We start from the raw sequence: 15,641 nt of genomic DNA, 5'->3' as shown, positions 1-15,641 counted from the left end.
TTTGTGAGAGACACAAAATCTCTATTTCTACGTTTAACCAATTCAAATTTAATTTCCTTTAAAAGCATTAAGAAAAAATTAAGAAAGAGCTATATTGTGCAGCAAATATTTATAGCTAAAAAGTGCCACAAAACATTATATGAGACTGGAAATTATTGTAATATTGGAATAAAATATTAACAGTGCAAGTTGTTTTTGAATAGACTGACTTACCCACAGCAGCTGAGAGAGCCAAGAACACTCACATACTTCACAATCGTCAGCCACAAACAAACTGATCGAATGTGGTTGGTAGTATCGGCCGTCACTTTGTGGAAGCAATTCATTGTGGAGAACAGAAAACAGTTTGTATTTACACAGAGAAATATTCATTTTCACAGCCCAGGATTTGACTACAATGTCATATTAAGGTAAACTACCTTATATTTCCTTAGTTCACCTGAAGATGACTTTGTAGTCAAATCCTGGGTTGTGAAAATAAATATTTTTCTGTGTAAATACAAACTGTTTTCTGTTCTCCACGATCAAATGTGCTCGATTTACAAGAGGTAAAATTAGCTGGTCATATGATATCTGATTCTGGTGTTGCGCATGCATGTCTGGTGGCATGTAACATTGTCACCCAATGTAACTTTAGATAGTGATAAATAGGAAAAATGTTTAAGAGATTCATTGTGAGTAGTACGTTTATTTCCCATTGTGGGTATTACTGGGTTCAAGGAGCCGATTTTCCCGATTTCCCGACCAACTTTTCTCGGGATTCGGGAACAGGAAAGCGGAAAAAAATTCCCGAGAACGGGTGGGAAGGAATTCCCACCTGGAAACCCTATTTAATACCCCACTTCATCAATGGATAGATTATCCAGGTGGAAAACCAATTAGGAAACATTTCCCTAATGATTGGTGATATTGAGCATCTCTTCATGTGCTTGTTGGCCATTTGTATATCTTTGGAGAAATAACTATTCAACTCCTTCGCCCATTTCTAAATTGGGTTGTTTGTCTTTTTGTTGAGTTGTAAGAGTTCCTTATGTAATCTGGATACTAGACCCTTATCAAACATATGATATACAAATATTTTCTCCCATTATATGTTTCTGTTTCACTTCTTGATAATATCCTTTGACACACAAATTTTTTAATTTTGATGAGATGTAATACATACATTTTTCTTTTGTTGCTCATGCTGTTGATATCATACAAGAACCCATTACCAAATCCAAGGTCATGAAGATTTACCCTTACATTTGTAAAAGAGTTTTATGATTTTAGCTCTCATGTTTAGGTTGTTAATCCATTTTGAGTTAATTGTTGTTTATGGTGTGAGGTAGATGTCCAACTTCCTTATTTTACATGTGGATATCCAGTTGTCTTAGCAACATTTGTTGAATAGACTGTTCTTTCCCCATTGAATTGTTTTGCCACCCTGTCCAAAAATCAGTTGGCCACTGATGTATGGGTTTATTTCTGGACTCTCAATTCTGTTATGTTGGTCTGTATGTTTATTTTATGTCAGTATTGCACTGCTTGGATTACTATAGGTTTTTAGTAAGTTTTGAATTTGAGAAGTGTGAGTCTTCCAACTTTGATTCCCACCCCATCCCCAATATTGTTTTCACTATTCTGGGCATCTTTCAGTTCTGTATGAATTTGAATTTGAGGACCAGTGTTTCCATTTCTATAAAAAAGGCTGTTGGAATTTTGATAGGGATTGCACTGAATCTATAGATAACTCTTAAGTAGTGTTGTCCTTTTAATGATATAGTGTCTTCCAGTCTATCAACAGTGGATGTCTTTTCAGTTATTTCGGTCTTTTAAAATTTCTTTTAGCAGTGTTTTGTAGTATTCAGTGTACAAGTCTTTCATTTCCTTGGTTAAATTTATTCTAAATATTTAATTCTTTTAGACTATATTATAAATGGAATTATTTTCTTAATTTACTTTTCAGATTATTCATTGCTAGTGTATAGAAATACAACTGAGTTTTGTGTGTTGATCTTTTATCCTGCAACTCTGCTGAATTTATTAGCTCTAATAGTTTGTGTGTGTGAGTAAATTCCTTAGGAATTCATATATATGAATATATATATTTGTGTCATCTGGGAATATGGATAGTTTTACTTTTTCTATTCCAATTTCAGTGGGTTTTATTTCTTTTTCATGCCTAATTGATCTGGCTAGAATGTCTAAGATGATGTATTAGAAGTGGCAAAAAAGTCGGCATTCTTGTTCCTGATCTTAGGGCAAAGGCTTTTAGTGTTTTATCATTGAGTGTGATTTTTGTTTTGAGTTTTTTATAAATGTCTTTTATCGTGCTAAAGAAGTTTCCTTTTATTCATAGGTTAAGCATTTTTATCATGAAAGGCTGTTGGATTTTTCAAATACTTTTCTGCGTTATCTTAAGTGGTCATGTTTTGTTTTGTTTGTTTTTTTTCCTTCAGACTGTGAATGTGGTGTAATGATTCCTATATGTTGAATCACCTTTGCAATCCTGGAATAAATCCCTCTTGATCATGGGGTATACTCTTTTAATAGGTAGCTAGTTCCAGTTTGCTAGTATTTTGAGGATATTTGCATCTGTATCCACATTGGATATCGGTCTCTAGTTTTCTTGTGCTCTCTTTATCTGACTTTGTTAATAGGGTGATGCTGGTCTCAGAATTACTTAGGAAATGTTTCCTCTTCAGTTTTTTGGAAGAGTTATAAAGGATCAGTATTAATTCTTCTTTAAATGATTGGTAGAATTCACCAGTGAAGCCATCAGGCCCTCGGCCATTTGACCATTGGCTTTTCTTTTTGGGAGGCTTTTGATTACTGATGCGATCTCTTGTTGTAAGTCAATTTGGATTTTCTGTTTCTTCTTGAGTCAGTTTTGGTAGTTTGTGTATTTCTAGGAATTTCTCTGTTTCATCTAGGTTGTCACATAAGTTTTCATGGCATTACTTTTATATTTTTGTTCTTTAAGATCAGTATTAATATCCCCACTTTCACTTCTGATTTCAGTAATTTGAGTTTTATTATTATTATTAGTCAATGTAGTTAAAGGTTTGTCAATTTTGTTAGTCTTTTTGAAGATCGAAGCTTTGGTTTGTTGAGTTTTATTGTTTTTCTATTCTCTATTAATCGCTAATATATATTATTTTCTTCCTTTTTCCAGTTTTAGGTTTTTTTGTTTTTTGTTTCCTGTTCCTTAAAGTGTAAAGTTAGATTATTGATTTGAAATCTTCTTTTTAAATGAAGATGTTTCCATCTATAATTTCCTTTTTGGTTATAAAAAGATATCTGTATGATTTCATTCTTTTGAAATTCAACTGATGTTTGTTTTGTGGTCTAATATGTTATAATATATTCCAGAGAGCGTCTCATGTGCACTGAAGAAAAATGAGTATTTCTGTTGTTTTTTTTTTTTTTTTTTTAAGAATTTTCTCTTTTTTTAATTGGGGAAGGGGAACAGCACTTTATTGGGGAACAGTGTGTACTTCCAGGACTTTTTTCCAAGTCAAGTTATTGTCCTTTCGATCCTAGCCGTGGAGGGCGCTTCTCGGCTCCAGGTCCAGTTGCCTCCAGGTCCAGTTGCCGTTACCAGCCGCAGGGGGTGCAGCCCACCATCCCCGCGGGAGTCGAACCGGCAACCCCGTGGTTGAGAGGATGCGCTCCAGCCAACTGAGCCATCCGGGAGCTCAGCGGCAGCTCAGCTCAAGGCGCCGTGTTAAATCCCAGTTGCAGGGGGCGCTGCCCACCATCCCTTGCGGGACTCGAGGAACCGAACTGGCCACCTTGTGGTCGAGAGCCCACTGGCCCACGTGGGAATCGAACCGGCAGCCTTCGGAGTCAGGAGCACGGAGCTCCAACCGCCTGAGCCACCGGGCCGGCCCCTGTTGTTTGTTTTTTAAGTGTCTGTTACAGTTAGTTGGTTTATAGTATTTTTCAAGTCCTCTATTTCATTATTGATCTTCTTTCTAGTTGTTCTGTCCTTTATTGAAAGTAGGATATTGACGCCTCAAACTATTATTGTAGAACTATTTCTCCCTTCAATTTTTTCTTTATGTATTTTGGAAGCTCAATTATTAGGTGTGTATATGTTTATCACTTTTATACCTTCTTGATGGATTGTCCCCTTTATCAATATATAATGCTGTTTTTATTTTCTCATAAAAATATTTGATTTAAAGTATTTTTTATCTGATATTAGTATAGCCAGCCAACCTCTCTTTTGGTTGCTAATTGTTTGCGTATTTTTCCATCCTTTTATTTTCCACCTATTTGTATCATTGGATCTAAAGTGATTCTGTTGTAGATGGAACATAGTTGGATCATGTCTTTTTATCCATCTTGCTACTCTCTGCCTTTAAATTGGAGAGTTTAATCCCTTTATACTTAAACTGCAAAAGTAATTGCAATTTAAAAGGTTAAAAATAGTTGGAAAAACCACAGATACTTTTGCACCAAACTAATATCACACCTTTCCCTCCCTCAGTTTCATTACTGGCTTCTTTTGTGTTTAATTGATGTTGTTCATATTATACTGTATTGATTCCTTTGTCATTTCCTTTTCTGTATATTTTTTCGTTCTGAGTGGTTACTCTAAGGATTACAAATAACTTCTTCAATTTGTAATAATTTGTTTTGAATTAATACCAGTTTAGCTTCAGTAGTACACAAGACTGTGTTCCTGTACAGCTGCATCTCTCCCCCTTTATGTTGTTATCACTGTTTGCATCTTTATACCTTATGTGCCCATTAACGTCAATTTCTGATTAGTGGTTTATGCACTTGTCTGTTAAACCATATAGAAAAAAATGTGTAGTTACAAACCCAAAACACAATAATACTAGCTTTTGTATTTACCTTTCCCAGTGTTCTTAATTTCTTCCTATGGCTTCTAGTTAATGTCTAGGGTTATTTTATTTTCCTCAATGGACTCCCTTTAGCATTTCTTGCTAAATGCCTACGTCTAATAGTGACAACTTCCTTCAGCTTTTGTTTATTATGGATTGTTTAGTTTTAATTTCTCCTTTTTTGAAGGACAGTTTTTTTGTTTGTTTGTTTTTGGCTTACAGGTTTTTTTTTTCCTTTTAGCACTTTAAATATGCAATCCCACTGCCTTTTGGCTTTTGTACTTTCTGATGAGAAATTAGGTGTTAATCTTATTGAGGATCACTTGTACAGATAAAATACTTTTCTCTTGCTACGTTCATGATTCTCTTTGGATTTTTATAGGTTATGTGTTTTGGTTTGGGTGTCTTTGCATTTATTCTTTTTAGAACCTTTTGAATTTCTTGAATATGTAGTTTCTTTTATCAAATTTGGGAAATTTTCACTCATGATTTCTTCAAATATTCTTTCTGCCCCTTCTCCCTCTGGGACTCCCTGTTACGCATATGTTGGTACACTTGATGGGGTCCCACATATTTCGTAGGCTGTGTTCATTTTTCTTTGTGCTTTGTACACTGGATACTTTTAGTTGACCTATCTTCAAGTTCTCTGATTTTTTTTCTGCGTGCCCATTGTTGCTATTGAAATCCTGTAGTTAATTTTTCATTTAAGTTATTGTACTTTTTAGTTCCAGAATTTCTTTTTGGTTCTTTTAAAAATATTATTTTTCTTTTTATTGAAATTCTCTATTTGTTGACACATTGTCCTCCTGGTTCCATTAGCTCTGTTTGTTTCCTTGAGCTTTTTGAGCATATTTAAGATAGTGATTGAAATTGTTTGTCTAGTAAGTCTGATGTCTGTTCTTCCTCACAGTTTCTGTTAATTTCTCCTTTGAATGGGTCATACTTTCTTCTTTCTCAGCATGCTTCATAATTTGTTTTTTGAAAAGTGGACATTGTAAATATTATAACATAGATAACTCTGGCAATTAGATTATTCCCTGTCCTCATGGTTTGTTTTGTGTTGCTTTCTGGTGGGTTGTAGTTTTCTGTTTATTGACTTTTCTAAACTATTTTTGTAATGAGTGGTTTGTGTCTTAGTGTTCTTGGGCTACCATAACAAAATATCTTAGAGCAGAAATTTATTTTCTCACAGTTCTACGGCTGGAAGTCTGAGGTCAGGGCGCTAGCATGGTTGGTTTCTGGTGAGAACTCTATTCCTGACTTGCAGATGGCCGTTTTTTTGCTTTGTTCTCACATGGGGCAGAGGGGGGGAAAGAGAGAGAGAGAGAGAGAGAGAGAGAGAGAGAGAGAGAGAGAGCACGTGCGATCTCTCGGGTGTCTCTTCTTATAACAGGCTCTGATCCCATCGTGAGGATCCTAATTAGCTCATCTAAACCTAATTACCTCCCAACAGCCCCATCTTTAAGTGTCATCACATTGGGGCTTAGCGCTTCAACATACAAATTTTGGAGGGGGGACACAAACATCCAGCACATAATGGTCTCTGAAATCTCTTTTTCTTTAGCTGTGGTTTGCTAGTGTTACGTGAGAGATTTCCTTGTACCTGGACTGAAAAAGAAAAGAGAAAGAAAAGAGAAGAATGAAGAGAAGGAAGAAAATCTTTTTCCAGTTTTTGCAGACTGGCTCTGCGTTGGGGCACTCTAATGCTTAGCCAGGCAGCTCACAATACTGTCTTAGCCTTCACTTCTGGCTTGTGCTGAATCTAGAAATGAGCCAGTAGTTTTATCAGGTGTTCTCTGAGTAGGTGTGCTGCCTTGGACATGTGCATAGCTCTCCAAAGTCCGAAAGTGTTTTTCAGTGCCCTAATTTTCCAAAGATCTCTCTTCGCAGCTTTTCCTCCAGGTTTTTGGCATGTCTATTGTTTGCCTCAACTGTAATATGTTGTCTCAGGTAGCAGTTTTTCATTTGTCTTAAAATGTTTTTGAGGGATGCCCTCTGTGTAGCTGCTTTGCTTCCTTAAAAGAGTTCCAAGTTGATGAAACAAAGGAGAATGCCTTGAGTCAGTCTCCTGACTCAATGGAACCAGGAGAGCTAATGGAACCAGGACGGCTACCTGTAGGTAGCCCTACACAGGTGACAATGACAAACACAAATGCTTTTAGAACACCGTCTACTGTACTCTCTTAGAAGAGAGATCAGCATCCGACTGTTGGAATGTGGGCTAGTGTATTCAAGATTGCCACTGATGCAATATACAGATGATGTATTATAGAATTGTACTATACTTGAAACGTATATAACATTAACCAATATCACCCCAATCAATTTAATTAAAAAAAAAAGACTGCCACTGACCCAAGAGTGGGGAAAGGGAAATGAAAATGAGGCAAAGCTTTCACATTGTTTTTAAGTCATCTTTTCTTGTTTCAACATTTCTTTGTTCCTGTAAACCTTTGACTGTTTTCTAGAGTTCTGACAAAATTGAGTCGCCTGACAGTTTTTGCTTAGTTTTTTGATGTTTCTATGGAAGCATGGGCTCTTGGAATTACTTCCTCCACCTTTTTTTGGGGGAAAAATGATGTCATTGAGGAAGTGTATTTTTGCTTACACTTTCTGGTATTTGCTGCTGTTGGGCTTGCTCTTGTACTCCCTGTAGTTTTTATCTCCACTTTCTCCTGTGCGACTTCTGCCCTATCTTATCTGTTCTTAGCAGCTTTTATTAATATATTGTAACTTTTGGATTATCCCTGTCTTCATTTAGTTTAAAATGAAGATTACTTTTTAAAGTGTTGTCTTACTTGTTTGCGTTTGTTTCTTTTATGTGGTATTCAAGATTCAAACTGCTCCCTTACCTCTCAAAATTCCCCCTATTCCCACTCGAAACCCCAGGTAATCATTTATATGTTTTCTGTTTTTATAACTTTACCTTTTCTAGAATGTCATATAAATGGAATCATACAGTATGTAGTCTTTTGAGTCTGGCATATACTTAACATAATGCATTTGAGATTTTTTTCACCTTGTTTTGTATTATCAGTAATTTGTTCATTTTTATTGCTGAGTAGTTTTCTATTGTGACTGTACAGTTAGAGGACATTTGGAGTGTCCTAGGTTTTCAGTGATTATGAATAAAGCTGTTGTGAACACTCATGTATAATTTTCATATGAACATAAACTTTCATTTCCTTTGGATAAATACCTGGGAGAGGGATTGCTGTGTCATAACTCTCTAAGAAACTGCTGGCATGTTTTTCAAAGTAGCTACATCCTTTTGCATCCTCACCAATAATGTATGAAAGTTCCATTTCTTCTGAACACTTACCATCTTTGATATTTTCAGTATTTTGGATTTTAGCCAATTCTGATGTATGGAAGTGGTAGCTCTCTGTGCTTGTTTTGCATTTCTCTAATGACTGATGATGTTGAACATTGTTTCATGTGCTTATTCTCATCTGTGTACGTTGTTTGGTAAAGTTTATGTTAAAATCTTTTGCTATTTATCGTTTTTATTTAAATGGAGTTTTGGGAATTCTTCTTATATTCTGGTTATTAGTCCTTTCTTAGACATGTTTTGTAGATATTTTCTCCTAGTCTGTGTCTTGTCTTTTCATTCTCTTAACGGTGTCTTTCAAAGAACAGTTCTTAATTTTGATATCCATTTTATCAGTGTTTTGGGTTGTATATTTGCTGTTGTATCTAAAAGATTTTTCTCTTGTCTTTTGTTCTAGAACAACACTAGAAATAAAGTCATATATGTAATTAAAAATTTTTAGTATCCACATTAAAAAGTAAAAAGAAACAGGTGAAATTAGTTTAAATACTGTTTTATCTAAGTCAGTATATTCAGAATGTCATTTTAATATGTATTCAATTGAAAAATTATTAGTGAGATACTTTACATTTTTATTTTTGCACTTGTTCAACTCTGGTGTGTATTTAACACAGCACATTTTAACTCACTTGAGACACATTTCAAAAGCTCACTAGCCACATGCGTCTGTCTATTGGCTACCATATTAGCACAGATCTAGAAGTTTTATAGTTTTAGGTTTTACTTTAGGTCTGTTACTTATTTTGAGTTAATATTTATATGAGGTACCCGGTATGGATTATTATTTTGTAGAAGGTACAAGGTAGGTATATATATATGTTTTACATATGGTTGTCCATCAGAAACTTTTTAATAATGTTGTTCTGGGCAGTTTGAGATCTAGAGGTCATCCTGGGCTCCAAAGCTCAACATTTAAACATACTTTCCTTTATTGCTTTTCATTTCAGTGTAATGTAAATTTACTTGCAATGAGCAATTTTCAAACTATATGTATAAAATGCTCAGCAGTGCTAGACATTTAGTGTCTTGGCTTTATTCATATACCTATTCAAACTTAAATTATGCGTTATGGTGTTTACCTTTCTAAGATTAATTAACCTCCTCATTCCCAAAATTATATCTAAAATTCTTATTTACTTTGTTTCCAGGCATGTACTGGCATTGAAAACATTGATGAAGCTATTACATTGCTTGAACAAAACAATTGGGACTTAGTGGTAAGTACTTTATTCTTATTTCCAGCTTTATTGTACTATAATTGATCTATAACATTATGTAAGTTTAAGGTGCATGTGATGATTTGATACATGTGTATATTGTAAAATGATGATACTAAGGTTAGTTAACATATCTACCACCTCACATAGTTACTTTTTTTGGATGTGGTGAGAACTTTTAAGATGTACTTTCTTAACAACTTCCAAGTATATAATACAGTATTATGAACTATAATTACTATGCTGTATATTATATCTCCAGACTTTATAACTGGAAGTTTGTACCCTTTGACCACCTTCACTCTTTTTCCCCTTGCCCCTGGCAACCACCAATCTACTCTGTTTCTGTGAGTTTGGTTTTCTTTTTAGATTCTACATATAAGTGAGATTATACAATATTTGTCTTGCTCTTATTTCAAGTACGTATTTCTAACTAGTAATCAAATTTTATGAATTTTTGAATGTCTTTAACATTTGTTATAAATGCCTCAGTGTACCATAGCCCATCTATAACTCTGATCTGAATGAATAAGATCTAAATGTTATATCTTTAATATGAAGTTCATATTTAGTTTAGTATTAAATTACTAAATTATGAATTCTTATATAATTTAAATATTTTTAAAACTTTTCTTACTATGTATTAAAATTGATCTTCCCTGTAATGTTGTGGTGGAGATGCTTGGAAAGAGAGAAAAGTCAGGCTTGTCTGAAAACTCTGATGTTTCCCTCGCACTTCCTGGCGCCCTCATGATGATTACTCTTTTCTAGAACTGTTAAAGAAGTGGCATTCTGCTGTGGTTTTCCTGATGAACTTCAGGCAGTTTATAAAAGTGGTGTAGTTTTTTTGGTTGGGGGAGGTGGCAGGAACTCAAAACACAAGGCCCAGTGCAGTACTACACATTCACAAAATTGTAACTTATTTACAACTGCAAAGCAAACTAAAAATGTCCACTAGTATCGGAGCATTATTGGTTGTATTGGGATGGCACACGTGTCTCTCATTGCCTCTAAATCCTTAAAAAGTCTGACTTGCAATCCAGATGTGCTAATTTTCAAAAGTCAAAACTGGAGGTGTGTACTTACAGAGCTGAGATGGAGATGTAGGTATATTCAAATCCATGGGTAGACTTACGTAATCAACTATCAGTTACCTATGTGCTTTGTGTAGATTTACTGCTGTTAATTTTTTTACTCAAAATATAAAAAGCATTTATTTTCAGCTTGAAAACATAATGATGGTTACTGTAATGAAATGAGAAAATATAGAAATTTAATAACACCTTTAATCCCATCATTTAGAGGTAGTAATTGAACATTTTGGTGTATATTATTCCAAGGGGTTTTCTCTTAATTATGTGATTAAATTTTTTTAAATACAAATGAGATAGTTCTCTTTCTACTTTTTTGTAATCTGCCTTTTTAAAGAACAATTTATCATGAATGTTTTTCTGTCCAAGTAAATGTGTTCATTATTCTTTTTTTTTTTTCCAATTTTTTTTAATTGGGGAATATTGGGGAACAGTGTGTTTCTCCAGGGACCATCAGCTCCAAATCGTTGTCCTTCAATCTAGTTGTGGAGGGCTCAGCTCAGCTCCAAGTCCAGTTGCCGTTTTCAACCTTAGTTGCAGGGGGCGCAGCCCACCATCCCATGGAGGGAATTGAACTGGCAACCTTGTTAAGAGCTCGCGCTCTAACCAACTGCGCCATCCAGCCACCCCTTATCATTCTTTTTAATGTTTGCATGTCATTTCATGGTGTAGTTGTAGGATACAAATTTTAACAATCAGTAGACATTGAGGAATTTTGCAATATTTTGCTATATACATTACTGTGGAAAACATTCTTATACGTACATCCTTGCATACTTAACCTATTATTTTTTAGACGATATTGAATAAATTCAATTCACCATTGAATTTCTGGGCCAAATTGTATACATACTTTTACGTTTTTATATACTTATAGTTATATTGCCTTCCAGGAGGGTTAAAATAATTTAAATTTCTGCCAACTATATATGTTTTGAGATTGCCTATTTCATTAAACCAGTGTTTTCTTAATTGTTTTAAATGTCCTGGCACTTGTCAAAACTTACAAATAGTTGTATGTCTTGACTCCAAATCCATGCTTTTACCACTGTACTATACTCTTAACAAAGCACAGTGTAAGTGACATGTCCATGATTTATGCGGAGGAGAGGGGAAGGGGCAGCAACTTATTTGGAATGATATTCCCAGGTTTCTTGTCTTGAAGCTCCTTTTGCAATAGCAAGGGCATGGCTTTATTTAATTTGCATACATTTAGGGTAGTTTTGGAGAGGCTGCTGTTGAGGTTAAAAATGTCACCAGGCCACTCTTGCATGGTGCTGATAAGAGGGCTACGGGTCGGACGGAGTGAAGGGAGGCTGTGGACGGGGAGAAATGGTGATGTGAGAATCACCATTTGGGGGGTGCATAGAAGTTCTTTTCTTATCTCCTTCCTATTGGTCCACGTTTGAAGGTTAAAACATTTGTTGGTTCTAGATATTTTCTCAATCAATCTATCTAGAGTATTGCAAAAAGAGAATTTTCCCAGATAGTGTTAAATAATTGAATGGTACAAATGCTCTTCAACTATTTTTGAGTTAATTGATTTTGAAAAATATCGTAATAGCAGTTGTGTTAAAAACACTGTGTAACATTTCTGCAGAAATGCAATCCTAGGCTGTATTGGGCCCAAGCAAAAGCATCAGGCTATCTTTCACAACCTTAAAACTTTGGCTTTCTTTTGAAATAATATCTCCTATCTGGCTTTTCTACACAGGTAATCCACTTTTTTCCACAGTAAAGCTTTTCTGTGTAACTATCTTGTTCTATAAATTTTCTCATTTCTCCTGTTTTTATACTACACTCACATTACATTGTGGTTTTTAAAAAAATGAAACTTAAATATTTTGAATAACCCATTACGTGTTCAAATTTCTCATTAGGATCATGGAACTTTTTATATGGATTTACTATATTTTGCCAGTTCATTACATTTTGTATTTCTAAATTGTGATTATCACTGCTCTGTATTTTATGAGCCTTATGGAACAGTTCATATTTTGAGTTTTTAACCAAGGACATGTCTGTATTTTAAATTTCCTGTGCATATCAGTTAGATCTCTTCAGTGTTTTTGTGCAAATTTAGTGTAGAGGAATGTGAGATAGGCACCACAATCTGGAATTGTGATGAATTTTTAAAAATCTAATAACAAAAAACTCATTCTGTCAGTACTATGTGCTTATAGTGTAATTTATTCTAGATACAATGGGGGCTTAAAAAAGTGTAACAGTATATGGTGTCTAACTTTGAGAAGTATACTGAAAAATTGATTAAGACACAGTCTCTTATACATGCATGTTATACTCAGAAGTGGGAATAACTTTCTGAAAAAATAATGATTGTGAATATTTTAGCTATAAAGATATAGACACACAAATAAAAAGTATTCTATATGAAAATATAACCCAGTGCCAGGAATTTCAGTCATTAGTCACTTTCCCTGATTCTGCACCTTATTTTCTTTATATACAAGTGGTTATCCACCAAGCAGTGCTTCCAGACCCTATGTTTTAAGTACCCGCAGTTGATTCTATTTATTTTGAGGTAGTTGTAAGTTGGGTTATATATGCTAAAATTTAAAAACAAAATAACATGAACTTTAATACTCTTGGGAAGCATCTCAGGCTACTGTTTTACTTGACATGAAGCCTGTGGTACCACCGCCCACCCCACCTCTGTCGATCTCAGACTTTCATTCTTCACATTGTCCTGCACTTACAGTTGAGGTTAAAGTCATTACAGTTGATTTCTTCCTTGCAGATGCATATTTTCAATTGATATCCAAAAAGGTGAATATGGGAAACCTATTGCATTAATGTTGAATCAGGAGCCCTGGCTTTTCAAACCTGTTGTCATTATCTTATTAAGTATGGCCTAGGTCAAGTTACTTCTCTCTGAATTTCTTCATATAAAATAAGGGGTTTGGACTAGATTATACTGAAGATGCCTCAATACATGACATATTTTTGAAAAATCTATTTATGTTCTAATTTCTTTTCAGTTTCTACAAAAAGCAGTCTATGTGTAGTAGTATAAGCAAACATTTTATTAGAGCTTTATAAGTTTGAAACACTTGCACACATACCATTTTGTTTCATTCTTTTTTAACAACTTTGTGATGTAGATAATGGCAGGAAAAGATGCTATGTCACTTGTTTCACAGGTCTGTATATATGAAACTCCTTCAGTAAATCGAAATTTCCAATAAGGACTAGGAGATCCAGGGAAAGATATTTGACATGTACTTGGTAATCCAATGCTAAGTGAAATAAAGTAAAAGTAAACATTAACCTAGCTGTACTACATTTTAAGTCCTTTATGCTTTTAGGAAATAGTTTTTGAACTTTGCAATCAAAGTCTGCTCTGGTTTGCTGCCTCTGCTGACATAGCTGTTTTGTTGAAGAAAGACTCTATTCAGAGGACTTGTATTTATCTTTAACTACATGTTCCAACTTAAGGCAAAAATGAAACAAATTAGCCTATTTTTGGATTATTACTGAATTTCTAGTCTTCAAAGATAATATTGTATTAATAGAAGCTTATAATAAAGTTATAAACACTGAGGAATCAGACCCAAGGAAAGTTATCATGTACATAATCAGTCTCATTTTAAGAATCGTTGAGGTGCTTTGAAACATTTCCATTCCACTGATTTTCATTTTTGAAGAAATGTATCTTAATGATCATCCTAAAATTCCTTAGAACAGTTTCTTCCACTACCCTACTCAGGATGTGGCTATAGAGTTCCTCGAATGTGCACTGCTTTTCTACTTTATACAGTGTTATGAACACCTGCAGTTTCATGAATGAACTAGTCTAACCAGTGACATAATGAGTCTCTGTCACCCTCAGAAAGCAGCCAAGCATTGAGCGCTGCCCTTCATCAATGGCCATTAGACACTGGCTTATATTTGCATGGATCCTTGCTATGACAAAAGAGAAGTTACTGTGAAGGAATATCTCATCGTATCAATTTCTCTTCCTTTGATATAACCTTCTTTGTATCCCTTGTTTTTAAGGCTCTATAAGCCCATTATTCTACAGAAATTTTGAATTTCTCAGTTTGTTATTTGACCACCATTCCACCTCTACTGTCTCTCCTTTTATTGCGAGTCTGCTTTATGCTAGGTGTCATGTCAAGTGCTTTACCTATTATTCTTTCATTTAATCTTCACAGGAGTCCCAAAACGTGCATAGGTAGGTATGATGTTTATTTTATAGATGAGAAACTGAGGTCCAATGACGTTAAGTAAACTGTACATGCTCACACAGCTGATAAGGGGTAAAACTGTGAATTTGAACCCAGACCTGTCAGTCCATAAACAGTTTCATAGCTTTAAAATCATGGTTTCACGTTACTGGGTTTTCTGTACCCAGTGTGTTATTCTTTTCTGAACTTCCATATTTTTCTTTCTACCTCTCACAGCTAATTTCACATCGTCAAGAGCTTTTGCTATAGTTATGTAGTGGTACTTTACTTTAAATGTGTTTATGCTTTGTTTTTAAATATACTCTAAGATTCTAGAGGAAAGGAATTGTGTTTTTTATTAATTTTGTCTTGGCACATGGTAGTTGCTTAATAAATGCTTAGTTGACTGATTGAGTTTATTATTAATATACTTATCTTTAAGTCTCTTTTTCATCTCCATCATTTGAATATTTGAAGTCTTTTCTATCACTAATCATCAGAGAAATGCAAATAAAAACCATAATGAGACATCACCTCACCCCAGTCAGAATGGCTATCATCAACAAGTCAAATAGTAACAAGTGTTGGACATGCTGTGGAGAAAAAGGAACCCTCCTCCACTGTTGGTGGGAATGCAGACTGGTGCAGCCGTTATGGAAGGCAGTGTGGAGGTTCCTCAAAAAATTACGAATAGAATTACCATGTGACCCAGCAATCCCTCTCCTGGGTATCTACCCAAAAAATCTGAAAACATTTATACATAAAGACACGTGTGCTCCAATGTTCATTGCAGCTTTGTTTACATTGACCAAGACATGGAAACAACCAAAATGTCCTTCGATAGATGAATGGATAAAGAAATTGTGGTATATATACACAATGGAATACTATTTGGCTGTAAGAAAAGATGATATAGGAACATTTGTGACAACATGGATGGATCTTGAGAGTATGATGCTAAGCGAAATAAGTCAGAC

The 15,641-nt window shown here is 34.7% G+C and overlaps 1 protein-coding gene across 1 annotated transcript in view; it reads left to right on the top strand.

Annotated features, from left to right (window-relative positions):
- The window catches only part of FAF1 (Fas associated factor 1), a 394,652-nt gene that overhangs the window by 41,393 nt on the left and 337,618 nt on the right, over positions 1-15,641 (top strand). The window contains exon 2 of the mRNA XM_033115190.1: positions 9,318-9,386. Within this exon, the coding sequence (XP_032971081.1) occupies positions 9,318-9,386 (69 nt within the window). The remainder of the gene's footprint in view (positions 1-9,317; positions 9,387-15,641) is intronic.

The sequence above is a fragment of the Rhinolophus ferrumequinum genome, chromosome 9, assembly GCF_004115265.2.
Source record: "Rhinolophus ferrumequinum isolate MPI-CBG mRhiFer1 chromosome 9, mRhiFer1_v1.p, whole genome shotgun sequence".
Classification (NCBI taxonomy): Eukaryota; Metazoa; Chordata; class Mammalia; order Chiroptera; family Rhinolophidae; genus Rhinolophus; species Rhinolophus ferrumequinum.
Note: the sequence above shows the minus strand (reverse complement) of the source record. Positions and strands in the feature narration are given on the sequence as shown.